Here is a 27,978-nt window from a genome sequence, read left to right as displayed (position 1 = left end):
TTACATGGCAACAAACACATTCAGTCATAAAGGCATGTTTTATTATTTGTGATCATCAAACCTCAAGACTTGATATGGGACTGCATGAAAACTGGGAAAAAAAGGTAATGACCGGCTCAGTACATTCTACTTCCATATGACACTACGGAGCTGAAAGCATTGCAATGTCAACAATAGGAGTGTACCTATATCTAAGCACCCATAAATTCAAATTACTAAAATAATATTTACAGGCTCTAGACAACACATCCTTTGGAAATGTATATATTAAATACAAATATAAACCATATTTATATGTATTGCATACATATTTGCTTGTTTTCCCTCAATCTCAGCGATTGATTAAACAGTATTCTGATTCATGTTCCCATAACAAGTTACCAAGTGATATGATTCACCTCAAGATTGCCTTTGGGTCTCCCAGAATGCATGTGTATCACATTGTTTTAGGGATAGCTTTTTTTGTTAAGAGCGGCAGCCTCGTTTCAGCTATTGAACTACGTCTATTCTATATGATCCTATTGTGGACGTCCAATCCCGGACTGCGTTTTCCGATGCAGCTGCAACATTCGAAGGACAGCCTGACCGAGTCCCTTAATAGGTACAAGAGAAAACCAACAGAGGAGCAGACTTCAACAAACAGATGCACAAATACAGCCAACTGAGTGGTGGACACAAAGAGAATGGTTCCAGCTATTGGTTCAGTGTAAGTCGAAAAGGTTTAATAGTGGCTTAAGTGAGAATGGCAGCAGAATCAGATGGGTGAGTGTGGAAGAGCTCAGTCCACCTCCATCTCTCCAGACGGAGGCTTCGTCTGCTGATTGCCTTTGCTGTCGGCACCTTGCTGTGCTGCGGGGCCGTTGTGTGACCCGTTGTTTTTGTCTCCTTCCTCTAAGGGCTCCTCGGTTTTGGGTTTGGGTCGGTTGAGGACTGGATTGCAGACGTCGTCTAACTCCTGCAATTCAATGCAAAGCAGGTGGATTAATATTTACATAAATTGAATTGTGTATAAACGATGCCTTAGGTTAAAGTGTTGTCAGCCACAATATAATGATTTTTTTATGGAAGTAGCAGACACAACCTGCTAGTAACATGTTGAGATAATATGTTGGCCCCATAATAAAAAGAAATAAATTGTACTGTTCTGCTTAATTTTATACCCTAAGAATCAAAATTTTAGCAAATTGTTTTCAAAATAATTAAGCATATTTTTCCCACAAATTGTCATTATCGTCATGTAAAAAATCGAATTCCCTTTACTTATATATATATGTAATAAACACTTAATTTTAGTAAAGACATAGAGTCTGTCAAAATAAAAGTCTTACTTATATACTGATATTTTAAGGATACTATCAAATTTAATTGAAGATTTAATTTAGTTTTATTTTCAGTATTTATATATTGAGGTTGTATTTGTTTTACCCACATTTATTTATGCAAATTTAAAGTTAAATTTAGAAAATTTGACATTTTTATTACCATAATCTCTTAAAGTCTCATTAGTTTAATGCTAAACACTTACAATAAATGTTTAATTTCATTTACCTGACCCATTAGTGATTCCAATATAGTAAAGCATGGACAAACAGACAGGGTCTTTCAAAATAAAAGTGCTACTATGTTTACTGTCCTTTACTCTGTTGATACCTACACTGTATATTTTAAGGACACTACAAATTTTAATTTAATTTTCAGATTATTTATATAGCTATATAACTATATATATACTATATATAACTATTTATATAGTTAGTATGGTTTTGCTGCTCTTTATATAAAGTAAAAAATATTTAATGTAAATATTTAAAGTAAATTATTGTTTAACAATAAAGTAAATTATTGTTTAAGTATTTATGCATCCTGGTAGTTTTTGTCTTACTTTATGTAACTTATGCATTAAAGAAAAACATATTTAATACATTTATAACTTTACAGTTAAATTATATTTATATAAACTGTATTTTAGTAAATAATGCAGGAGGTTGGAGTGTTGTCACTCAGCCAGTACCACAATATAGTGATTCTTTATGAAAGAAGCAGATACAACCTGCCAGTAACATACCAAGATAATATTTTGGCCCCATAATAAAAATAAATAAACTGCACTTTTCTGCTTATTTTTGAACCCTGAGAATCAAAATTTTAACCAACTTTTAGCAGACCATTATGTTAAAATCTAATTCCCTTTACTTTAATGCAAAATAAATGCAATAAATACTTAATTTTAGTTAACACAGAGACAGAGTCTGTCAAAATATACTGATATTTTAAGGATACTATAAAATTGAACTGAAAATTTAATTTAGTTTCATTTTCAGTATTTATACATCAAGGTTGTATTTATTTTGCCCACATTTATTTATGCAAATTTAAAGGTAAATTTAGAAAAATTGACATTTTTATTACCATAATCTAAATAAAATCTCAGTCTCATTACTTTAATGCTAAATATTAATTTAATTTCATTTACCTGACCCAATAGTGATTTGAATATAGTAAAGCATGGACAAACAGACAGGGTCTTTCAAAATAAAAGTGCTGCTATGTTTACTGTCCTTTACTCTGTTGATACCTACACTGTATATTTTAAGGACACTACAAATTTAATTTTCATATTATTTATATATCGGGTTAGTATGGTTTTGCTGCTCTTTATTTAAAGTAAAAAATATTTAATGTAAATATTTACAGTAAATTATTTTTTTTAAGTATTTATGCATCCTGGTAGTTTTTGTCTTACTTTAATGTAACTTATGCATTAAAGAAAAACGTATTTAATACATTTACAACTTTACAGTTAAATTATATTTATATAAACTGTATTTTAGTAAATAATGCAGTAGGTTGGAGTGTTGTCACTCAGCCAGTACCACAATATAGTGATTCTTTATGAAAGAAGCAGATGCAAGCAGATTTAAATTTAGAAAAATTGACATTTTTATTACCATAATCTAAATAAAATCTCAGTCTCATTACTTTAATGCTAAATATTAATTTAATTTCATTTACCTGACCCAATAGTGATTCAAATATAGTAAAGCATGGACAAACAGACAGGGTCTTTCAAAATAAAAGTGCTACTATGTTTACTGTCCTTTACTCTGTTGATACCTACACTGTATATTTTAAAGACACTACAAATTTTAATTTAATTTTCAGATTATTTATATATCGGATTGGTATGGTTTTGCTGCTCTTTATTTAAAGTAAAAATATTTAATGTAAATATTTTCATATTTACAATATTTAATTTTTAGAGTATTTATGCGTCACGGTAGTTTTTGTTTTACTTTATGTAACTTATGCATTAAAGAAAAACATATTTAATACATTTTTAACTTTACGGTTAAATAAAATTGGTATAAACTGTATTTTATTAAATAATGCAGGAGGTTGGAGTGTTGTCACTCAGCCAGTACCACAATATAGTGATTCTTTATGAAAGAAGCAGATACAACCTGCCAGTAACATACCAAGATAATATTTTGGCCCCATAATAAAAATAAATAAACTGTACTTTTCTGCTTATTTTTGAACCCTGAGAATCAAAATTGTAACCACCTTTTAGCAGTCAAATTCTTTTCAAAATAATTAAGCATATTTTCCCCACAAATTGTCATGACCGTAATGTAAAAAATCTAATTCCCATTACTTTAATGCAAAATATATGCAATAAATACTTAATTTTAGTTAACACAGAGACAGAGTCTGTCAAAATAAAAGTCTTACTTATATACTGATATTTTAAGGATAATATAAAATTGAATAAAAAAAAATATTTAGTTAAATTTTCAGTATTTATACATAAAGGTTCTATTTGTTTTGCCTGCATTTATTTATGCACATTTAAAGTTAAGTTTTATTACCATAATCTAAATAAAATCTCAGTCTCGTTACTTTAATGCTAAATATTTACTATAAACATTTAATTTCATTTTCCTGACCCATCAGTGATTCGAATATATTAAAGCATGGACAGAGAGACAAGGTCTTTCAAAATAAAAGTCCTACTACGTTTACTGTCCTTTACTCTGTTGATACCTACACTGTATATTTTAAGGATACTACACATTTTAATTTCATTATCATATTATTTAAACATCAGGTTAGTATGGTTTTGCTGCTCTTTATTTAAAATAAAAAATATTGAATGTAAGTTAATCTTTAAAGTATTTATGCATCACGGTAGTATCTGTTTTATGTTATTTATGCATTAAAGAAAAACATTTAATACATTTGTAACTTTACAGTTAAATATTTATATAAATTATATTTATATAAAAAATAAATGAATTGTACTTTTTTTTTAATTTAAATTAAAAGCTTATTTTTTTAACCATGATAACCAAATTTTTAATCTTTTTTTTTAATTAAATGTACAAAATCTAATTCCGATTACTTTACTGCAAAATGCATACAATAAATACTTAATTTTAGTTAACACATAGACAGAGTCTGTCAAAATAAAAGTCTTACTTATCTACCAATATGGTTTTGCTGCTCTTTATTTAAAGTAAAAAAAATAAAACATTTTCCCCACAAATTTTCATTACATAATGTGAAATATCTCATGGCTTAAATACAAAATATATACTAATAAATTAATTTAATTGAATTATATATAAATTATATTATATAAATCATTTAATTTGTAAAGTATCTATGTATCATGGTAGTATTTGTTTTATTTTATGTAATTTACGCATTTTTAAAGAAAAACATATTTAATACATATTTTAAATTTACAGTTTTTATTATTCAGAATAAAAAAACACATTATAGACCCTGGACCACAAAACCAATCTTAAGTAGCACAAGTATAATTGTAGCAATAGCCAAAAATACACTGTATGTGTCAAAATTATTGATTTTTCTTTTATGCCAAAAATCATTAGGATATTAAATAAAGATCATGTTCAGTGAAGATATTTAGTACATTCCCTACCGTAAATAGATCAAAACTTAATTTTTGATTAGTAATATGCATTGCTAAGAACTTCATTTGGACAACTTTAAAGGTGATTTTCTCAATATTTTGATTCTTTTGCACTCAGATTCCTGATTTTCAAATAGCTGTATCTCAAATAGTTGTATTATTTATTCAGCCTTCAAATTATATATACATCTCAATTTAAAAAACTGACCCTTATGACTGCTTTTTTGTGGTCCAGGGTCCACTCTTATTTATCATTTATTTTGTCTGTGATCATTCTAATGAAAGGGCAAAATGTAATTGTGGCATGCAGCTACTGTAAAAGTGCACAAACCTGAATCTTCTGAATGATCTCTGCTACTTTGACTGCTGGGTCTTGAGCGACTGTGAGTTTGCTCTGGGCGTTCATCTTCGCATTCATCCAGCCTAAAGCTTCATTCACACTCTTCTCAACAACACCAATCTCCTCAGCGCTCAGGTGCTGGTAGCGCTCGTCCTGCTGGTTAAACAGCAGACATGACCACATGCATTAATGCATCTCAGCTCCCATTCGTTTCAGTAAAATCATTTTCAGTGCTAAGTGTACCTCAGCATTACATTATCTATAAGTGCGTCAATACTGATGATGAACATTAAGATGAATATGATGAATGTAAATAGTAAATGAAATGAATGTAAAACACTCATAAGAATAAATAAGCTAATCTGAACAATGTTAAATACTAAGGTGCATCTCCCCAAATAGTGGGAGACATTAAAAGGTACATTAAATAGCTTGTAGATGATGAAAAAAGCGTACGTTACGAAAGTAATTAGGCCAGTAGATCTGTGCAAAGGAGTTATCCCAAATAAAACCAATTAATATGTCTATAAAAAAGGAGGTTGCACATCACTCCAAGGCTTATAAAAACACAACAGACAAAAACTGCGCTTTACAACTGTAAAAACAAAAGCTTATTCAAATCATTTTCTATTAACAGAATACGTAAATACATAAAATCAAAAATGTTGGTATAATGTTCACTTTGCCATTCAGCATAACAGCTTACCTTCTGTTTATACACGTCCACTGCCTTCATGTAAAGCTGAATTTTCTTGCCTAGCTCATCAAATGCTCTGGGTCGACCCTCATGCTCTCTGTATCGTTCTTCAATGGGCTCACCAAACTTCTACAAAAGCCAAAGACAACATCCTGGTGTAACACACATTCATGCAGTTTGTTGTTCAAACAAGATCTTCATTGGATGTACTGACCCTTGTGGAAAAATTTGTCAACTTTTAATAAGAGCACTTATTTTAATATTAATATAGTTAAGCGCAAACCAAATGTAATGCTTTCAGACACTTAACTAAAAATGTATAATAGATTAAATTTATATTAAATGCAATGACCTGAAATTTAGAGTCATTTTTTGACCACTTATGCAGGACTAAAGTTCTTCATATGTACTAACCTTTGCATGTAATTTTATAATACTATTATCTTTGGAATATGGGGAAAGTGCCCTACCGAATGTACTGACTAGCATTCATGAACCTTTTTATGTAATGTGTTTAAATATCTTTATAATTACTCATGTGTAATGATGAAGGTTGAATGTAATATTGAATAATGCATTAATGTTCAGACCGAAGATATACAGTAATGTTCCTCAGAAGATATACAGTTGAGGTCAAAAGTTTACATACACCCTGAAGAATCTGCAAAATGTTAATTATTTTACCAAAATGAGAGGGATCATACAAAATGCATGTTGTTTTTTATTTAGTACTGACTTGAATAAGATATTTGACATAAAAGACATTTACATAATAGTCCATAAGAGAAAATAATAGCTGAATTTATAAAAACGACCCCGTTCAAAAGTTCAAAAGTTCACATACACTTGATTCTTAATACTGATTCTTGTTACCTGAATGAACCACAGCTGTGTTTTTATTTTTGTTTGTTTGTTTGTTCAGAAAAATCCTTCAGGTCGCACAAATTCTTTGGTTTTTCAGCATTTTTCTGTATTTGAATGCTTTCCAACAATGACTGTATGATTTTAAGATCCACCATTTCACATTTATTGTGAAAGAGATCCATATTTTCCATATTTTCACATATGTATATATATATTAGTGCTGTCCATCGATTAAAAAAAAATTGTTTTAATCAATTAATTGATTAAAAAAAAACAATTCATCAGTTTTTTTTAATTAATCGTGATTAATCTCACCTAACATTAAAGTTTTTAAATATACTTTGATTTCACATTCAATCTTCAAATTAACATAGAAACAACATAAAGACAGTATACGTTTAATATTTGTTAAATATTCTTTATGACTGAAGGTGAGTATCACTGAAACCAATATTACTGATGTCTCTAGGAAATAGTTTTTTCCCCTAATATTGAACCATTGGCTATAGCCATTCAACATTACAGTATAACTGAGAGCTATCAATTCTAACATTTATTAGAAAAAACATAAGCGAACATAAAACAATCTTCACATACACCCATTGTTTACCTGTGCCCTTCAGCAAGTAGGAAATATACATATAAAGTTATCAAACACTAAATACTAAATTAAATAAAGATGAATCATTAAAGCCACAAAAGTTATTGATTTCCTCTTTTTTGTTGTTGTTATTTGATTAACAGACATCACAGTAGCTGGGTTATTAGGTTATTTGGCTGCTATTACTTTATGTGACGCAGATCTGACAAACATGCTCGTCATTTAATTTGTGCTTTAATAAGAAATGATACAAGCTACAGCGTGTCCCCGCCGCATTTGTGTGTGTAATTGAAAAGCGCACACTACGAGCAAAGTATAAAACGGTTGACAGGACAGGTAAATTAGTTTTTACTGACATATGGCCTGACAGCATCTCATCTGACTGAAGCTTGGTGCTAAGGTGAAATGGAGTGCACGTCTGAAAAGTCTCCTGTTTGATGTGGTCATAAAGACGTTCTGCGTCTAAGTAAACACACTTCTTGTCAAGAAAAAAGAGATGGAAGCAGCAGTTGTGAGTGGGGTGGCCAACCCTAGCTCTGCCATTAAACTGGAAAAATTAATCACCTGCATTAACGCGCTAATTTTGACAGCACTAATATAAATTAATGTATAAACAGTTAGAAATCGTGCAAAATGTCACAACTGTAATACGCATGCCTGACCTGAATACTAAAGCACCTACTTTGAGTTCAGACAGTTTGTCCTGATATATTTCTTTCTCCTGGTCTTCTCCTTCCTCATACAGCCAGTTCTCTGTGTCCTCAAGCATTATGGTGAGCCGGTTACTTTCCTGCAAAGGAGAGCATCAACACACATCCATAGTAAGTCTTACCCATGGCTTCATTTTGATAGCTAAGTATTTTTAATGTTCTGCTCCATTTGTAAAATGATTTAAGATTTTCCGAATTGCAGAATTGGGGTAGATTATGCAGAAACAAAACGTAAGCTCCCTAGTGTCTTGAATGGGAAAAGCATCTCTGGATAACAAAGAGATTATGCGCTCACATCTTCAGTGACATATTTCTCATAGATGCCACACAGCTTGTCTCGCAGGTCGTAAACATACTCCTCCACAGCATTTTTAGCATCGTTTCTCTCCTTCTCCAGCTTGTCCTGTATGATCATTTTTTTCTGGAAGAGAGAATGCAGTGAATATATATTTACAAACTGGATCATGATAGCTTTTCACAACATCAAGTTCCAAACATTTTCGAACAAAGGGTAACACTTTATTTTACAGTGTCCTTGTTGCATATTTATGGAAGCCCGTTTTTGCCACTGAATAAAAATGTTGAAAAAGCTTATTGCGACTTGTTATCTCACAATTCTGAGAAAAAAAGTCAGAATTGTGAGATAACAAGTATTGTTATACACTGTAAAAAATGATTCTGATTTTTAGTCAGGTGGACAAGTTAAATCATGTCCTGTCAACTTGCAGTGTCTCACTACACAATAGGACAAGTTGGAACAACCCCAACTTAAATAGAAATTGAAAACTTAAAATAACATGTTCATACAACAACAAAACATAGGTTCTATCAACTTTCTGTGTAATGCACATGTGCCAGATACTCTGTCATGATGACATACTTTTTTAATGAAGTTGAGACAGACGCAGATAATTAGTGATTAATTAAGTGATAACTGACCATTATTGAAGACAACTGATGTTAACAAGCAGAATCGCCAAATGAGAAAATCGCAATTTTTAAGTAACCATTATAGTGGTCAGTATTTGGTTTAGTTGGGCTCTTGACACTTACATTTTTAACTTTTTAACTAGATTTTTTTGGCTACCGTGACAACAGCCAGACAAGCCAAGAGCACAAATCATCAGGTGGTGATGATTATGTTTTCACATAATCATTTTTTTGACCTGAATCATTGAACTCATTTAGAGTTTAATCTCTGAGTTACATTTTCTTTCTTGCAAATGTAACTCAGAGATTAGACTCTAAACAAATTCAGTGATTGAAGTCAAATAAAGATTATCTTGAATAACTAATGTCAGCCTTGTGATTCCACAACAAAAGACAACATGCTCTTTAATTGATACAGTACGTTGGCTCAATTTACTGCAAGTTATTTCAACAACTACATATAAGTTGAGTGAACTTAACACCTAGTGTTTGCTAAACTTAACTAAGTCAATGCAACAAAATGACTTGACTAAGTCAAGTTGTGTCAACAAATCATTTTTACAGTGTATAAACTCACAATTGCAAGTTATAAAGGCACAATTCTGAGAAATAAAGTCATAATTGCGTGACATAAACTCGCAACTGCAAGTTATAAAGTCAGAATTCTGAGATAAAGTTGCAATTCTGAGAAATAAAGTCAGAATTGTGAGATATAAACTCTCAATTCTGTGAATTCACCTCAGAACTTGACTTTATAACTCACAATTGCGAGTTTGTATCTCATAATTCTGAGAAAAAAGTCTGAATTGTGAGATACAAAGTTGCAATTGCAAGAAAAAGTTGTGAGTTTAAATCTCACAATCTTAACTTTATTTCTCGCAGTTGTGAATTTATATTCCGCAATTCTGACTTTATAACTCGCAATTGTGTTTATATCTCACAGTTCTGAGAAAAAAAGTCAGAATCGTGAGTTTATATGACACAATTCTGAGAAAAAAGTCAGAATTGCGAGATGTAAACTCGAAATTGCGAGAAAACAAGTCAGAATCGTGAGATAAAAAGTCGCAATAACCTTTTTTATTTTTTATTCAGTGGCGGAAACGGGCTTCCATACATAATACTATAATAATAACAATACTTTATGCATAATTACATGCAACTAACCCTAAACCTAACCCTATAGTTACATTTTGTTCATTAATATTACTCAATGTACAAGGTATAACAACGTAATGCCAAAGTCCAGGCTTGATTAAAGAGCTGTATAATGTAAGATTACATTACATTACAACATTTGTTTTTTAAAGCTAAAGTATGAACTAGTAAGTGTAGGACATGAGTCTAATGCCTAGAGCTGTGCTTTCGCTCCACTGACGAAACGATCTACTAATATCTTTTCCCTGAGGTCTGAATTGAGCTCTGTCATGGATATTTAGGGCAAATGCTAAATCCCTCATATGATTTTAGCGACATGCAGAGTACAAGATACAGTTGGTTCTGCTGGCAAGTGTTATAAACAGTACCAAGAGACAAATATAGTGAGCACATACAACCAAAATGAATTCTGCCTAAAGTGCAGAAAATGGGGCTCCAATTTGAGAAGGGAATCAAAAATGCACAGGGTGGAAAACGAGGGCTGCTTTGAACTCAGTAGAGTTAAATTAATTGCAACACTCCACGTTCTCAAGGGAAGTGAGGCAGACTGAAAGTGAATTATGACTTACTTCATATTCAACAAAGTGGTTGAGCACATCTCGATCCAGCTGTCGGGTGGTGTTGGCCAAAATGGGAAGATCAACACTCTTCACTTTTGATTTGGCTTTGCTACTGCTTGCACCTTGATCTTGTTTATCACCATCCTTTAAGAAAACCGAAAAGATATAAGCACTAATATGTTTCATCATTACTTTAATGAACCACAGAGTTTGCACAACATGACATGACCCCTTAAAAGTAGCAATAAACAGCATGAGAGAATCTCTTTCCATATATTGTACCTTACTGCCAGAGTTATTCATCTTTTCCTCTTCAGTGGGCTGTTCTCCTTGGCCTTCCTGGTCCACCTGCATTTTATTCTATTACCAAAATGTAAACACAGCATGAGTGATCTGATCCTGCAGCTTCGCGGTTCATAAAATTTGTTTTTTAAAGCTCACAGTGCTGAATATTTTTGAGGACCATTGAACAGCTAAGGCTGAAAGCCATAGAAATCACTACAATACAAACTTTCTCCTGTCGCATTCACAAACAAAAAAATAAAGCCTTGAAATGAATGAAAAAGCATGAAACCGACCGAGGTATTCTGGTTCAAAACATCTTTCATTTGGCTTCATGTTTTATGTATTATTAGTTTGTGTAGCCTTATGCAATAATGTAATCTGTATAGTACTGCATACTAGAACACTACAAACTGATAAATATACTAGTGTTTAAAGATTTGGAGTTAAAACGTTTTCGAAATTTAATACTTTTATTCAACAAGGAAGCATGACATTGATCAAAAGTGACAGTAAGGACATAGAAAGCTGCAAAAGACTTCATATACACTACCCGTCAAAAGTTCTTGATTTTTAATGTTTTTTAAAGAAGTCTCTTCTGCTCACCAAGCCTGCATTTATTTGATCAAAAGTACAGCAAAAAAGTACAAATTCTGAAATATATTTACTATTTAGAATAACTGATTTTTTATTTGAATCTGTTTTAAAATAATTAAATAAATTAAAAAAATCAGGTTTCTTTGATGAAGAGAAATTTCAGAAAAACAGCATTTCTGAAATAGAAATCTTTTGTAACATTATAAATGTCTTTATCATCACTTTTGATCAATTTAAAGCATCCTTGCTAAAATCCTTGTACTGATTCCAAGTTTTTGAATAGTATAGTGTATAATGTTACAAAAGCTTTTTATTTCAGATAAATGCTGATCTTTGGATCTTTCTTTTCATCAAAGAACCCTGAAAAGAATGTTTTAAATATTGATAATAATAATAACAATAAATGTTTCTTGAACAGCAAATCAGCATATCAGAATGATTTCTGAAGGATCATGTGACACTGAAGGCTGGAATATTGAAAAATATTTCAAAATTTTACTGTTTTTGCTGTACTTTGAATCAAATAAATCCAGGCTTGGTGAAAAAAAAGAGACTTTTTTAAAAACATTAAAAATCTTACTGTTCAAAAACTTTTGACTGGTAGTGTAGATGCTGTTTTTTAAACGCTCTACTCATCAAGGAATCCTGAAAAATATGTATCAGTTCCCATAAATATTGCATTTTATGCAATATTTCCATAACAAAATATTTCCACAATATTGACAATAATATGATATTAATAATTTAGCTTTGCATTACTGGAATAAATTAGATTTTAAATATTACTTTTTTTTCAGTATTTATACAGTTATTTTAAATTGTAATATTTCACAATATTATTGTTTTTAAATAAATGCAACTTTGGTGATTATAAGAGACTTTCAAAAACATAAAAAAATCCATAAACAAACCCCAAACTTTTAAGTGGCAGTGTAATATTTAGAAGAAAAAAAGAAAAAAATACAGTTACGTTCAGTTATTTCACTGATTTTTTTTTGTTAAATTATGTTAAAAAAAACATAACGTATGCTTAAAACTGCTTTTTTAGACAAATCTAAATTGTGCCTACATATTTTACAACTTTCTTTAATACAGTGCACAGTATGTGTACTGATTGACTGACTGATTGACGGCATAATTGTGCACCTGGCAAGTAACTTGCCTTACAGCATAAGGAGATATTTTAGATTTTTGGCCTAGTTTAAAAACTGCTGTGCCAAATTACAGTTGTTGAAGGCATGTCAGAACCCTGGTAAGCCAAATAAAGTAACCCCTAACGCAAGAATGACAGTTCTCCTCCTCTAGGACAGAGGTATCATTTTAAGTGCCAAAAGCAGTGAGCTTAAATTAGCGACAAAGAGCAAAAAGATTTTACAGATTAGAACGCTAATGTTGTGCCTGAGTATCTAATGGTTTTTCAAGGAACTAAGAAAATTACAGATTTAATCTGTTTGGTTAAACAAATCATTTAATATTTGTTTTGACAGTCTCATCATCAGTGGAACAGAAAAATCCCACAAAACTAGAATGAGATTCATTGAAATGAAATTAAAGGGATAGTTCACTCAAAAAAGAGAATTCTGTCATTAATTACTCACCCTCATGTCGTTCCAAACCAGTAAGACTTTCGTTGATCTTCGGAACACAAATTAAAATCAAGATATTTTTGATGAAATCCAAGATCTTTCTGACCCTGCATAGTCAGCAACGCAGCCACCACAGTGAAGGCCCAGAAAGGTAGTAAGAACATTGATAAAACAGTCCATGTGACATCAGTTAAGAAGTATTCTCATAGCTTCATTACATTACAGTTGAACCACTGATGTCACATTTTAATGACTATTTTAATAACGTCCTTACTACCTTTCTGGACCTTGAACGTGTCAGCTGCGTTGCTGTCCATGCAGGGTCAGAAAGATCTTGGATTTCATCAAAAATATCTTGATTTTAATTTGTGTTTCGAAGATCAACGAAAGTCTTACTGGTTTGGAACGACATGAGGGTGAGTAATTAATGACAGAATTCTCTTTTTTGAGTGAACTATCCCTTTAATTTAATCCAAAAAATGAATACTTTTTTTTACAATCAGTGTCTCCTACCTGTTCCTCAGGCCTGCCCTCATTCTGTACAGTAGGTTCTGTGTCCATCTGCACATCCTCTGCCTCTCCTTTCTGCTTCTCTATCAGAGAGGCGCTGGACACGCTGAAGATGCCATGCATGTTCACACGCACTTTCACCTTGACCTTTGAACTGTCCCCATCAGGCTGTGCCATAACATTCTGTATGGTAAAGCGGCCTGACCACAACAGAAAAACAGGCTAATCGGAATCAGACAGTAATACTTCTAGCACATTCTTTCAGTCGATCCACATGCAAAAATGCCACCAAAATGAACAAAAATTCCCTGAATTCAAGATGGGGGGGCATTTAAATACAATTAAGCTAAACCTATTACAGCAGTCTCAAATAAACTGAAATGTGAAAATGAATAAAAAAGTGTCAATTACAATATTCTTTTGCGCATTTTGCGCGTTCTGTTCCACCTCTGCAGTGTACGACTGGATTTTGTTCATGTTGATCAAATTCTATTGGTGAGTTTAAAGTACTCTCGTTAATTAAAAAAAAGACCCTAGAAATGAATTTGGGAGGAAAAATATTGCCCCATACTGGGAAAGTACATTTCTGACCCAGCGATATGGGAAGTGTATTGCTCCCTAACACACTGACATACATTACAGTCAGTATAGAGCAGGTATATGATGTGATGGGAATTCAAGCTTAGGGGACGTCATGTCTCAGTCCTAATTACCTGGCTGGTAGGTGTATTTTGACACCTCTGTGACACTCCCCTGAGATTAGGCCTAACCCTAACCCACTTCAGTTAGTGTGTTGAAGATATAACAGGTGTTCGGACACAATGGATCACAATGCTGAGGGCATTCTTAATCAAATGAGGCCATGAACGACTATTTAAGGGTCCCATGGGCTTCACACCAGAGTGATTAGTCTTATTTTGGTCGTAAATTAGGCTAGAGCTGACTAAAACTCAAAGTGAATCATTTCATACTGATTCCTATAGATGTTTAAATAAAGTCTGGTTTAAGAATCCCATTACTCAACATGATACTGAAGATGCCACACAGTAATACACACCTATTCTGCTATCCGGATAGGGCAGATCCTGTGGAGAACTATAGAATGCTTCCAGGTCAAAAGGTTCCTTCTTGTGGAAGGTGATGACTTTGGAGAAAGGTGCTGCATGGTTCTTACTGTACACCTCACATTCCCTGAAGATGAGAAAACAACAGTTGAAAAACAAGTCGGATTCTTAAAAATTAGTTCGCTTCCAGAATAAAAATTTCCTTATAAACCCCCAATCAAATGACAGATTGTTTCGCTAGATAAGACCCTTTTTCTCGACTGGGATCGTGTAGAGCCCTTTGATGCTGCACTGAAACTGCAATTTGGACCCTCAACCTGTTGATCCCCATTGAAATCCATTATATGGAAAAAAAAAAAACCCGAAATGTTTTTTCGCAAAAACTTGAATTTCTTTTTGACTGAAGAAAGAAAGACATGAACATCTTGCATGACATGGGGGTGAATAAATTATCATGAGATATGTCACAACAGGAAAGAAAGATCACAATTTCCATTGCATGCTAATGTAAAGAATACTTTCTTATTTAATTCTTAGAAGAAACTACTACAGGTTTTTCTTGTTTAGAAAAAATTAACATTTTTGAAAAAAAAATCTTCTAAAAACTTTTATTTATTTATTTATTAAAAAGTATATTATTTAATCATTTTTTGGACAAGTATTATTGCTGCAAGTTTCTTTGTGAAACTGAAATATAACAAAACTAATTTGAAATTTTAGAACAATCTCCAAATCAAATAAATAAGTAACTCAAATAAACGAGATCTCTTCATATAAACAAACTAAGGCTTTGCCTGTGCTCTTTCCATTTTAAATTAGAGGCAACCACTGCATTTTAATCATTATCCAAACAAAGATGCAGCATATGCAGCATGCCCTGCTGAAAAAAAACAGCTAAAACCAGCCAACAAGCTTAGGTCATCCAGCCTAGACTTAGCTGGTCAGCAGGCTGGTTTTTAGAGGGGTTTTGGCACTTCCTTAGCTGGCCAGGCCGATCTTAGCTGGTCAGGCTGGGAGACCAGCTGGAACAACCAGCTAAAACCAGCTTGACGAGCCTAGCCAGGCTGGGGGACCAGCTAAAACCAGCTACTTAAATCTTAAACCAGCTAAGACCAGCCAACCAGCTTTTTCGGCAGGGTGAGCAGTTTTTAATCTAAATTTGATTGTATAATTTCGGAATTTGAAGAAAAAACAGAATGGTCTGACTTCAGTTTTGGGAAACTATACGCAAAAAATATATCTGCACGAAACAAAAACAGCAGACTGGCTCAATAAGATACAAATTCATTCTCTGACAGCAGGTGGCGCTTATGGAACAACAGTGATACAGCATTTCCTTGGTTACTGCTACAAAGCAGCGCTGCCCTACTTTAATATGCATTGTTCAGAGGCAAGATGAAAAGATACATCTATATAAATTCCTACCCCCAATTGTATCGCGATTTGTTTAGCATCTCACCGATCTGAATCATCACATATGTGACCCTGGACCACAAAACCAAGTAGCACGGGTATATTTGTAGCAATAGCCAACAATAAATTGTATGAGTCAAAATTCAATATCAATATTTTGTAAATTTCCTACCGTAAATATAACAAAACGTAATTTTTGATTAGCAATATGCATAGCTAAGATCTTCATTTGGAAAACTTTAGGTGATTTTCTAAGTATTTAGAGTTTTTGATTCCAGATTTCCAAATAGTTGTATCTCGGCCAAATATTGTCCTATCCTAAGCTTATTTATTAAAAAAATGTATTCATTTGAAATCTCAATTTCAAAAAATTGACCCTTATGACTGGTTTTGTGGTCCAGGGTCACATATTTGAATCGATTCTCAACCGGCTCGCAGTGCATAGTTATCGCATCTCTATAATACTACATTGCACAAAGTGGCAACCTGCAATTGCCAAGAGCTATTTCTGCCTGATTTAACCCATAAAATTTTTGTAAAAAATTTTAAAAGATTTTTGACTTGTTTACATTACTGTTTTTTCAGTTTAACATCTTTATTACAGTTTACGTCAATAACACATTTCACACATTTTACATTCGAAAATGAACATGTGGACTTGCTATTAACACGTTAATAGATGGATATATTTATTGTTAGGATTTATATCAAGATAGTATAATTTAATTTATATGACATATATAAATTACCTGAGCTATGCAAATACACTAGATTTTTTTATTATCTGAATAAAACATAAGTGATGCTTCCACAATGCTGAACAGTGTCGTTGCTACTGTTGTATGTAGCTGCTAAGGTGTTCCCAGTGGTTTTCAGCACATTACTATGCATTTGCCAGGATGATATGGTTGGTTGCTAGGTGCTTGCCTCTTGGTCTGTATTATTTTCTCATGCCTAGCTGGCTTGGGCCCCTTCTGCCTTGCAAGTATTTTTACGGCACACCAGGTGCAAATCAAATTGTGATTGCCAAGAAATGTAATATCACACCTCTCCGCAATAAGCCGCATGATTGGAGGTATCATTCACTGGAACGAGTTATGAGGTTGGTAAGAGTAAGAGCAAGAGTACTGATGCTTACTGAGCACACAATAATTGGTAAACAATATAACTGCTTCCGATATTGATTCAAACAGTAAAAGGGTTTAAATGTGAAGGCTCTTACCCGACACTTTCATCTGTCGGAGATTTCCAACGAAGAGTAATCGGAAAAGGAACTGCGTCTGTAATGGAGAACTCTCGGACTTTGAAGGCTGGAGACAGGATTGCACACTTCACAAACACACACGCGCAAACACACAAAAAAAATAAACATTTACGATATACAAGCAAATGCAGTTACATAAGCTGTCTAAATAGGGTATTAGTGTAAGGAATCAGAGACAGCGTTGCATGCTAATCCATGCGTGCATCACACAGATTTCATCTTGTTTCTACACCTCTCCCACAGAATCCACAGACTCCACGGGGAACTGGCACAAGTATTGTTTAACACTCTCACACTTGTGCTGTTTCTGTGCTGACATCTATAATGCCTGCTATCAAGGCCATTTTAGGTGCTGTAGACAGATTGGTTCAGATTATGGTCTTTATGAATTCCAAGTCTGTTTTTACCTGTAACGCACATCCACGTGCTACAGCCTCGTCTGCGTTGAGTGTGGTGCTGATGTCTTTACCGAAGAACTTTGAGATTCTCTCCTTTATAGCCGGGATTCTGGTGGCTCCGCCCACCACTTCAATGGCGTAGATCTCGTCTCTGCTAAGCTCTGTACCAGGATAAATGCAAATTAGCAATGGAATTTAAATTGGACATCTGTAGTGATTGATTCTTTGGTGAACTGGGACATCAGCTGCTGCTTACTTGATTGTTCCATGACCGATTTCAATGGCGCCTCCACTCTCATCAAGAGATGAGCACACATCTCTTCAAACTGAGCCCTGTGTTCAATCACAATGACATGTTTCTGCTCAAGCCATCAATCCAACTATTTTCCATTAAGCCTGAAATGTTTCATTTGCATACATTTCACAACACTTTCCACCTACTTAGCCTATAACAAATCACGAGCATTGAGGTAAAAATACTTCTACATCTAAATTCTATCCTAGTTTTGAAGCAAAACTTTTAAAAACAACTGAATTACCTGTTCATTTTCCCATGGACATCAATGTCATTCATGAAGCACTCAATGTTAAGAGGGAGATCAGATGAGTTTGCACTCATGAGTTTCTTCAGTTTCTCACACTCTTGATAGAGCCTCAGAAGGGCTCTTGGGTTGTCTTTAACATTGAGTTTGAAACGGTTTTTGAAGTCTTCGCAGAAATATTCCACAAGCATTTCATCAAAGTTGCGTCCGCCCAAATATGGGTCAAATGCTGTAGCCAACACCTGTAACAAAGGGTGTGATAATACCTTTGTGATCACAGCTTTGTGAAGGATTACACATAATATTTTGAAGTAAACATATCCCATAAAAAGATAAGAATAACACAGACCTTCAATTTCCCCTTGTTAAAGGAGGCAATGGAGACTTGATAAGATGAGTGCCCGATGTCAACAAACACAACATTACGGGGTTTCTCCTCTGGGTTTGGCAAGTCCTGTTTATAGATGCCATAGGCCAAGGCCACTGCAACAAGGCGAACCACATAAAACAACCTTGTGTACTGTAATATTCGACAGAAGTGTGAGTACTTCAAAAGGACAATCATCAAAATATCCAATTAACATAACAAACAACAACTCTGTACATCTATTTTACTATTAACATAAACGGAACCCAAATAAACTTCATGTGCTAATTATTACACAAAAAAACAAAAGGAGCAAATTAGCACAACCTGGCCACTATTTAACTAAAACAAGGGAACAAAATAGAACAGCTGGTCACTTTTTTGGTTAAATGGCTGTGGTTGAATTAAACTAAACGAGTGAATTAATCAAACATGGTCACAAATTAATGGATTCTTATGCTGTGTTCCATACGTATTCGGAAGTTGGAAATTCCGAGCTCCCTTTAATGGAATGCCAAAGGCGGAAGGTGGAGTTCCACCTCGGAATCTCGGAGGAATAGCAACAACCCACCTTCAGAATTCAGTATGGCTGCTCAGTGCATTAGCAACAGAGAAAAAGTAGTACTGTATTGTTTTCTAGCACTTATGTTTGTCTGTGTCTCAATAAACTCAGTAATGCACACAGTACAATCCAACCTCTATTTGTCGACATGATACGGCATTAGCTTTGCAAAAAACAGCTTTTTATGTGTTTTCATTTAACTGGTATTGCTAACAATGGACACGTCCATCTTGATTTTCTGACTTCTCTACTGGAACACGGTTCACCTGGGTGTGATGTTATTTTCAGCTCCAACATTCAACTTCGGAGGTAAATCGAACATTAATTTGTGGCCACAATATCTATTTTTTTCTTTTCATGCACATTTTTTCTACCTTTTTATGATAGTAACTGTCTGATTCTACATTATTCCTTACTAACTTTGACTGGTTTCAGGTCATAGATTACTGAGTTACTACAAACAAATACAGTTGAGGTCAAAAGTTTGCATACACCTTGCAGAATCCTCAAAATGTTAATTATTTTGCCAAAATAAGAAATATCATACAAAATGGTACTGACCTAAGTAAGATATTTTACATTAAAAGACATTTACATGTAGTTCACAAAAGAAAATAGTTGAATTTGTTTATATATGCTTGATTTTTACTGTGTTGTTACCTAAATGATCCACAACTGTGTTTTGTTATTTAGTGATAGTTGTTGAGCATGAACTGCATGAACTGCCCACTGTGCATTTCTGTGTATTTTAAGCCGGGGGTGTAAACTTTTGAACAGAATGGAGAGGTGTACATTTTTTCTTATTTTAACTACATATATTTTTTCATTTAGTACTGCCCTTCAGAAGCTACAGAAGACATGTTTCCCAGAAGACAAAATAAGTTACATTTACCCTGATTTTCAAATTCAAAAGTTTTCACCCCTGGCTCTTAATGCATGGTGTTTCCTTCTGGAGCATCAGTGAGTGTTTGAATCTTCTGTAATAGTTGCATATGAGTCTCTCAGTTGTCCTCAGTGTGAAAAGATGGATCTCAAAATCATACTGTCATTGTTGAAAAGGGTTCAAATACACAAAACTGTGGAAAAAACAAGAAATTTCTGGGACCTAAAGAACAGCAGGCAGTTTAATTGTTCAGGACAAACAAGGGAATCACTAACAACTATCACTAAACTAAAAAAAACACAGCTGTGGATCATTCAGGTAACAACACAGTATTAAGAACCAAGTGTATGTAATCTTTTTAGGTCATTTTTATAAATTCAACTACTCTTTTCTCTTGTTGAATTGTACAGCACTTTGGTCGACCAAGGCCGTTTTTAAATGTGCTTTAGAAATAAAATTGAATTGAACTGAATATTAAAACGTCTTTTATGTGAAATATCTTATTCAGGTCAGTACTTAAATAAAAAACAACATGCATTTTGTATGATCCCTCTTATCTTGGTAAAATAGTTAACATTGTGCAGACTCTACAAGATGTATGTAAACTTTTGACCTCAACTGTAAATAGCCTATTTATAGTGACTTATTTTTTGCATTAGGTAATGTCCAGTTTAAAATTGTTGCCATGAAATGGCTGAAGGAGAACACAGTCATTCACATGACTCATAACACAAACCACTCTTTAGTTACCCAACAGGGAACACTGGCCAACAGCATTATTACTGCAAACAATTACTCTGATGAAGATGTTGAAAATGGCTAAGAAAACATCATTACACAAGGGAAGGAAACTGTAATCAGTTATTCATGAATCATGTTTTTGTCAGTCATCACACATTAAATTTGCCTCTGCAACACCCTCACACTTTCAGCAAGAGCAGGAGATCACGACCCTTAGAAGGGGTAATTACTGTCACGACAGCAATAACGAGAGAACGAAAGAGTATGTATTCACATTACTTATAGTGTGCACTAATTTATTCATTTAAGTCCCTAACGCATGTACAATATGCAAATCAACCTTTACAATAAATCTACATAATAGTCATGAAGCCTATTTTGTTTAGTTAAAAATTTGTTTTGTGTAGTTTGTTTTTTAACATGCACACTGTAAAAAGTGGTACCTGTTACCTAAAGGGATAGTTCATCCAAAAATGAAAATGCTTCCTTAGTTCAGTTACTGTTGGAGAAACTGAAACACTGAATGAGTTGGCAAAAACCAGCATCATGGGATCTTATATGTAAGTATTTTGACTCATTTTCAGTAGTAGACTGTCAGAAAATATCCAAAGTGGGTTTTGACTGAGTAACTTGTAGATCTCGAGTTTGAGTTCTAATGAAGAAAAAATGCAAATTTTCATTTTTGGGTAAAGTTTTGTCCTTTAAAGAGCTATTTCTACATAATTTAATGCATAAACATTAGTTTTGTTGGTATAAATCTTTGTATTTAGGTTGACTTGTGGATGTTAAATAATATTTTGGACTGTTTGACCAGATGTTACCAATTTAGGTTACCTTTTTCTGTTTAGTTACGTAATGACAACGGAATTCAACAGCTTAATTTTGCTGACCTGCTGTTGTGTCATTAATCAGCCTCAAGCAGTTCAGCCCAGCAATCTGAGTTGCATCCATCAGGGATCTCCTTTCTACATCCGTAAAGAAGCTGGGGACCTGGAGAAAAGCCAAACATGTCAAAGAGATGACAGGCATGTCAAGAGCACCACTGGAAATATGCGAGGTTCAATGATTTAGCAAAACTCACAGATATCACACAGTCCACCACAGGCTTCTTCAAGGCATGCTCAGAAGTTTCTTTCAGCTTGGTGAGCAACATGGCAGTCATCTGCTCGATGGTAAACACCTTGTCTTCATTCAGATAACGTACCTGTAAAAATGAAATGTGTCTGTAAGATGATCTGTAGGTTATTTAACATTCTAGAAGTTTCACACTGTTGCTTTTTGCAGTGTGTTTGCAGAAAGAATTATTTAAAATGCACACAACTACTCAAGTTTTGTCTTTGCATTTTTATGTCCAAAATAACCTAGATTTTTGGGATGGTGGCCTACAACAGAAAAACAGTTTTCAAAGTGAAAACACAGTGTATCACCTTTATTCCAGCGCTGCCATTGTCCAGTTTGTGAAGGCTGTAAGGCAACTTGGATTTTTCCCCTTGAACAAACTGGTCATCGAACGCTCGACCGTGAAACTTCTTAAAGCCATGAACCGTGTTCTTAAAGTTAGTTATGATCTGTAGGGGGCATGTTTATTGGTTAATATCCTACCTAATTTTACAATCAGCAAGTATTCCAAAGGTTTAATAAATCACAAAGCATAAAATGAACAGCATTTCGTACCTGACTTTTAGCAGCATTTCCAATAGTCCGGTTTTTAGAGGCCAGGGAAATGCACGCTCTGTTGGAAAAGATGACATATTCATAAATGTACCATACATTGTGACGACACCCTCCTTATTTTATTTCCAAACTGATGCATTCTAGAACCTTGATGTGCAGGGTGTGGATCAGCACCTTGGACAGCGTCTTCGCTAGTGCTTATCATAAGTCTTTCCTGAGTTGCAAACCATGTTATGGTGTGAAATAAGCTTTCGAGATTTGAAAAGGCACATCAAGACTGCAAGCACCTGGAGGTCTTCAATATAATTTCTTTTAAGAGGCGGCAGGGTGACTTCTGCATTTCAGAACCTCGAGAATTATGATGTGGAAATGACAGGCTATAAACTGAAAAAAACTTGTTTGGATTCATTTGGATTACACTGTTCAACATGTTCAATCTATGTTTGGGATTTAAGTACATCCTCATGCTTCTTCCAAAATGTGTGTTTTCTATAGTAGCAATCAACATAAGTCAACGTCAGATGCAATAAATGTGAAATATTATTTCACTTGAACAGAATGATATTACAGTATGTTTGAAGCCACTGCGCCGCCATATTGCTATTCTCTAGTACTTGCAAACATCCTATTGAATGAAAAGGAAATTATACGATTTTAATGACAAAACATCACCTAACAAGTCAGCGTTTTCATATCTGACTTCTCACTGTACATTCTCACAATGCAAACGTCCTAAGCATGTAAACGTTTATTTGTTTAATGTCTGGAATTCCCTCTGCTTATTGAAAAGTTACGTTCATATACATTACAGGAGCAAACATCAGATGAACATGATAAACAGTGGACGTTCACCATGTTTACAAATGACAAAATGCTTATTCTGAAATCTGAATTAAGATTTGTGCTTTGTATACATACAATTTGCCTTACAGTTAATCACTGTTTATGCTGTTTTGTTATAATGGTTTTACTCGTACTGGCTAAACGCATGTTTCAACAATTATTTCGTTAACATAATTTTGAAGCAGGTAAACATTTAAACGTTTGTTAATTCAGCCTACATACCATTCATGTTGAGATAAATGTTAATAATACAAAAATGTTAAATATAACATTCTGAATATAGAAATATCAAATGATTTTAAAAAAATAATACAAGATAAAATGAAAATGAAAATTTAAAAATGAAACTAAAACTGTCAGCACATGGCGGTAAGTCACTGATTTTATCACTGAATCATTCATTCAGGAATGAAGCGAATCTCTTTATGAATGTGTAATTGAATCAATGACTCGTTTAAAAACACGTAAGTTTATAAACAGAACACAGCTGTGTTTGAATAAAGATGCGGCTCAGCTGTGACTTTGTTTCAGACTATTTTCATTGACGAAATTGGGCAAAATCAGGTTGTGTTATAGTCAGATAATGTAAGGCACTTAATATAATTGAATTTGCGCGATCTTTAAGAGTTTGAAATTGATGTTGCTCAGTTAGGGACATTAAAATATGCACATCATAACTTGGAGAAATAACGCTGACTAATTACATTTGGTACGGATTTAAAGACATCAAGCTTTTCAAGATTTGAATTTCAATACAGCATAGAGCAATGTAGTAACAGAGGCTTGTGTTGTATTATTTATTGTATATTCAAATCAATTTCAGATACCAATACTAGACATACGTTAATGTTTAATATGTCCTGCATAATTCCTTACATAAAGATATATATTTTGTGTTGGATCAGTTAACTGTGTCGGCAAGTGCGCAGCTGACACACCCACCTGAATGATTTCAAAACATCGCTTATCCTGCCCGAAAAGACCATAAACATCGCAGATAACATTTTAAGTAAGCATTAATTTGCATACCCATATTATAAAACTAGTCCTGTTTGACTGATACGCTTAAAATCGGGTGATTTTAAGCAGTTTGGCTATGAGTCAATGGTGCTCTCTGCAGGTAGGGAATAGTAAGATGGCGGATCGAACACTTCCGGTGGCTTCACTGCCTAACGGAAGTTTAGAACGCATTGAGTTATCCAGTCACTATAGATAAGTGTTTCACACTCATTTTCAGCTGCATCTATTGGATTGTCACTACCAGATGGAAAATGTTTCATATTGACACACAAACAAACAAGCAAATAAATAAATGATCCATGTACAGTGGTGGCCAACACTAGTATTTTCACCAGCTAAAAATGGTTTTATTTCTATTATTTCTATATTTTACTGTAGTGTGCCAGTAGGTAATATCAGTTTACATTTCCAAATATTAATTTTGCCATTAATTGTAATAATCCAGTGAGATTTTTGTTTGCACAAGGAGTCTGACAACAGGCAGTGCTCCACACAGAGATCTGATCTCACCATCATCCAGTCTGTCTGGAATGACATGAAGAAACAGAACAAGCTGAGACAGACTAAATCCAGAAGAACTGTGGCAACGTCTCCAAGATGCTTCGAGAAACCTACCTGCAAAGCTACCTGAAAAACTTTGCACAGGTGCACCTACAGCAAAAGCTGCTTTAAATGCAGGATGGTCACATCAAATGTTGATTTAATCTAGTTAATAGAAGTTAACTGATAAAGAAAATCTATTTATGACATTATTTTTGACAGCAACCTTATTTTACAGCATTTTTACACAGGTACCTAAAACATTTAACAGTACTGTAGCTTTGCTGGTAGGTTTCTTGAAGCATCTTGGAGATGTTGCAACAGTTCTCCTAGATTTAGTCTGTCTCAGTTTGTTCTGTTTCTCATACCATTCCAGACAGACTGGATGATGATGAGATCAGATCTCTGTGTGGAGCACTGCCTGTTGTCATATTGACTCTATGTGCAAACAAAAATCTCACTGGATTATTACAATTAATGGCAAAATGAATGTTTGGAAGTGTAAGATGATATTTCCTACTGACACACTACAGCAAAAGATAGAAATAACTTACTTAAAAGCATTTTCAGCTGGTGAAAATACTAGTGTTTTTAAGGTAATTTTATAAAAATCCTAATCACTTTCTTTACAATTTGAGCTTGTTAAACTTATAATAGGTAAATATGTAAAGAAGACCTTAAAGATATTAATTCACCCCAAAAAAATATAACTCTGTCACCATTTAATTAACCTCGAAATCTTTTCAAAATCATATGACTTTCTTTCCTTTGTGAAACATAAAAGATAATTTGAAAAAGGTTTTAAAATGGAAGGCAATGGTGACCAAAACCATTTGATTAAAAACATTCATCGAAATATCTTCTTTTGTGTTGCACAGAAAGACATGCCAATTTGGAAAGATATGAAGTTGACTGAAATATTACAGAACTGTAATTTTTGGGTGAACTAACACTCAAGAACTGATAACATGTAAATATGTTGAACGCAGTGTAAGTCAATTTTCAATTTGTAAGTCAAGCATCTACCAAATGCATAAATGTAATTATTAAGAAAGAAAGTGATACTGATATATGAAACACTGATATTGTCTGATTTGGTGATGAAAAACACAGCTGTAAAACTTAATGTATGTCTTTCTTTTCAGGATGTAGAAATATGTAAATATTTTAATATTTTTATTATATATATATATTATTCCACATGAAGTATTGAGTTGTGGTGTGAAGAAGTTTATGTTGCCATATAATGTCATAACTTACGTGTAAAGACCATTCTAGTCATCATCTCTTATTATTTGTGGACCATAAAACCAGTCATAAAGGTCAATTTTGAATATACATCTGAAATCTAAAAGCTGCATAAATAAGCTTTCGATTGATGTATAGTTTGTTAGGATAGGACAAATATTTGGCCAAGATACAACTATTTAAAAATCTGGAATCTGAGGGTGCAAAATAAAATCTAAATATTGAGAAAATCATCTTTAAAATTGTCCAAAATGAAGTTCTTAGCATTGCATATTACTAATCAAAAATTACATTTAGATATATTTGCGGTAGGAAATTTACAAAATATCTTCATGGAACACAATCTTTACTTAATATCCTAATGGTTTTGGCATAAAATAATTGATAAATTGACCATTTTGACCCATACAATGTATTTTTGGCTATTGCTACAAATATACCCGTGCTACTTAAGACTGGTTTTGTGGCCCAGGGTCACATTTCAGTGCAAATGTAGCTATATTAAAACCGATGGCAGGTGAAGTTGTGGGACGTTTTATGTCCCATATTTCAAGAATCAGTGTCATCTGTAACTAGTGTTGCAGGATAAACTGAGGATGCGCTAACAACATAATTCGATTTGAGTAAGCACTGCAGTGACCTCCTACAACACCTCAATTGTGATTTCGTTTCAGGCCGTTTGTCTAAAAGCCCCTGCATGAAAAATGTCCAACAAAATGTCTATTTTATTTTGAATGTATGTGCTGCCGCGCCCAAACAAGAGAGTGTGGATTTGTCGACAGAACAACCTACACGACTCCGCGGTCACAGTCTCGTGGATTCACCCCATGCAGGGTGTCAGATTATACCGTTCACGTGCGGTGCTCGTGCACGACATCCAGTTTAGAATTCGCGTAACACTTGTGAAAATCCACAGACGGTCAATCTAATGCGTTTCAGAAAAGACTGAATGTGTGAATGACAGGTGGGAATGTCTTTTATGCACATTATAAAATAAATCTTACAGTCTCTCGTGATAATAAGATAACTGGGTAAATTAAAGCACAAACCAGCCGTGCTCTCAGACATTTCAGGGCGTAGCAAACACTGATAAGACTCGTACAGCGGTTTAACTGACAGGACTTGCATGCAAAATGGAGATGCGTGAGGGGCTTAGCATCTTTCGGACAAAGTCGCAGGAGCAAAATGCACTGGATCGGGAACACGGCCAGCTAGGCAACAGCAAACGTTGCGTAACAACACACAGCAGCATCATTTTACAGGGATGGCAATGCTATACTTACGGAGTGCATCTGTCACTGTATTCATTTGCAATGGTTTCAATGCCGCCGCTCCTGGCAACAGCGATGTAACAGTTCTGGAAACCCACATCAATTCCCACCACAGACATGTTCAGTCCTTATGTCTTTATGCTTAACACCTCCGGTCCAGTTTTAACAGTGCAGCTGGGTGAGAACACAACACCCCTATTCTACAGTATGTGCCTGAGTGCACTACAAGAATTATTCGCTGTTATGTAAGTCGGGCTTTTTATAGATAATTCTTCCTGTCTAATCCTAGCAGAGTACGCTTCTACTGCATTCTTGCAGCCTCCACTGATATTGTCAACCGGCAATATGGGTAAACCTGCGCATTTGTCAAGAGACTG

The 27,978-nt window shown here is 34.0% G+C and overlaps 1 protein-coding gene across 2 annotated transcripts; it reads right to left on the bottom strand.

Moving 5' to 3' along the window:
- Nucleotides 1-19: 19 nt before the first annotated feature.
- hspa4l (heat shock protein 4 like) lies at nt 20-27,961 on the bottom strand. 2 transcript variants are annotated; one of them, XM_051133790.1, is made up of 19 exons: nt 27,614-27,961; nt 22,680-22,737; nt 22,433-22,573; nt 22,087-22,209; nt 21,896-21,995; nt 18,802-18,935; nt 18,450-18,694; nt 18,167-18,243; nt 17,920-18,071; nt 17,471-17,577; nt 14,829-14,962; nt 13,775-13,971; nt 11,079-11,156; nt 10,806-10,940; nt 8,447-8,572; nt 8,124-8,231; nt 5,986-6,105; nt 5,271-5,435; nt 20-955 (listed from the first exon to the last, which is right to left on the bottom strand). In XM_051133790.1, exons 1-19 carry the CDS (start codon nt 27,718-27,720, stop codon nt 779-781), a joined length of 2,484 nt encoding a protein of 827 aa, XP_050989747.1. In that variant the 5' UTR covers nt 27,721-27,961; the 3' UTR covers nt 20-778. The 2 variants fall into 2 exon arrangements, with proteins under 2 accessions (XP_050989747.1, XP_050989749.1); XM_051133792.1 differs by having other exon boundaries at nt 5,271-5,432.
- Nucleotides 27,962-27,978: the final 17 nt, after the last annotated feature.

The sequence above is a fragment of the Labeo rohita genome, chromosome 17 (assembly GCF_022985175.1).
Source record: "Labeo rohita strain BAU-BD-2019 chromosome 17, IGBB_LRoh.1.0, whole genome shotgun sequence".
NCBI lineage: Eukaryota > Metazoa > Chordata > Actinopteri > Cypriniformes > Cyprinidae > Labeo > Labeo rohita.
Note: the sequence above shows the minus strand (reverse complement) of the source record. Positions and strands in the feature narration are given on the sequence as shown.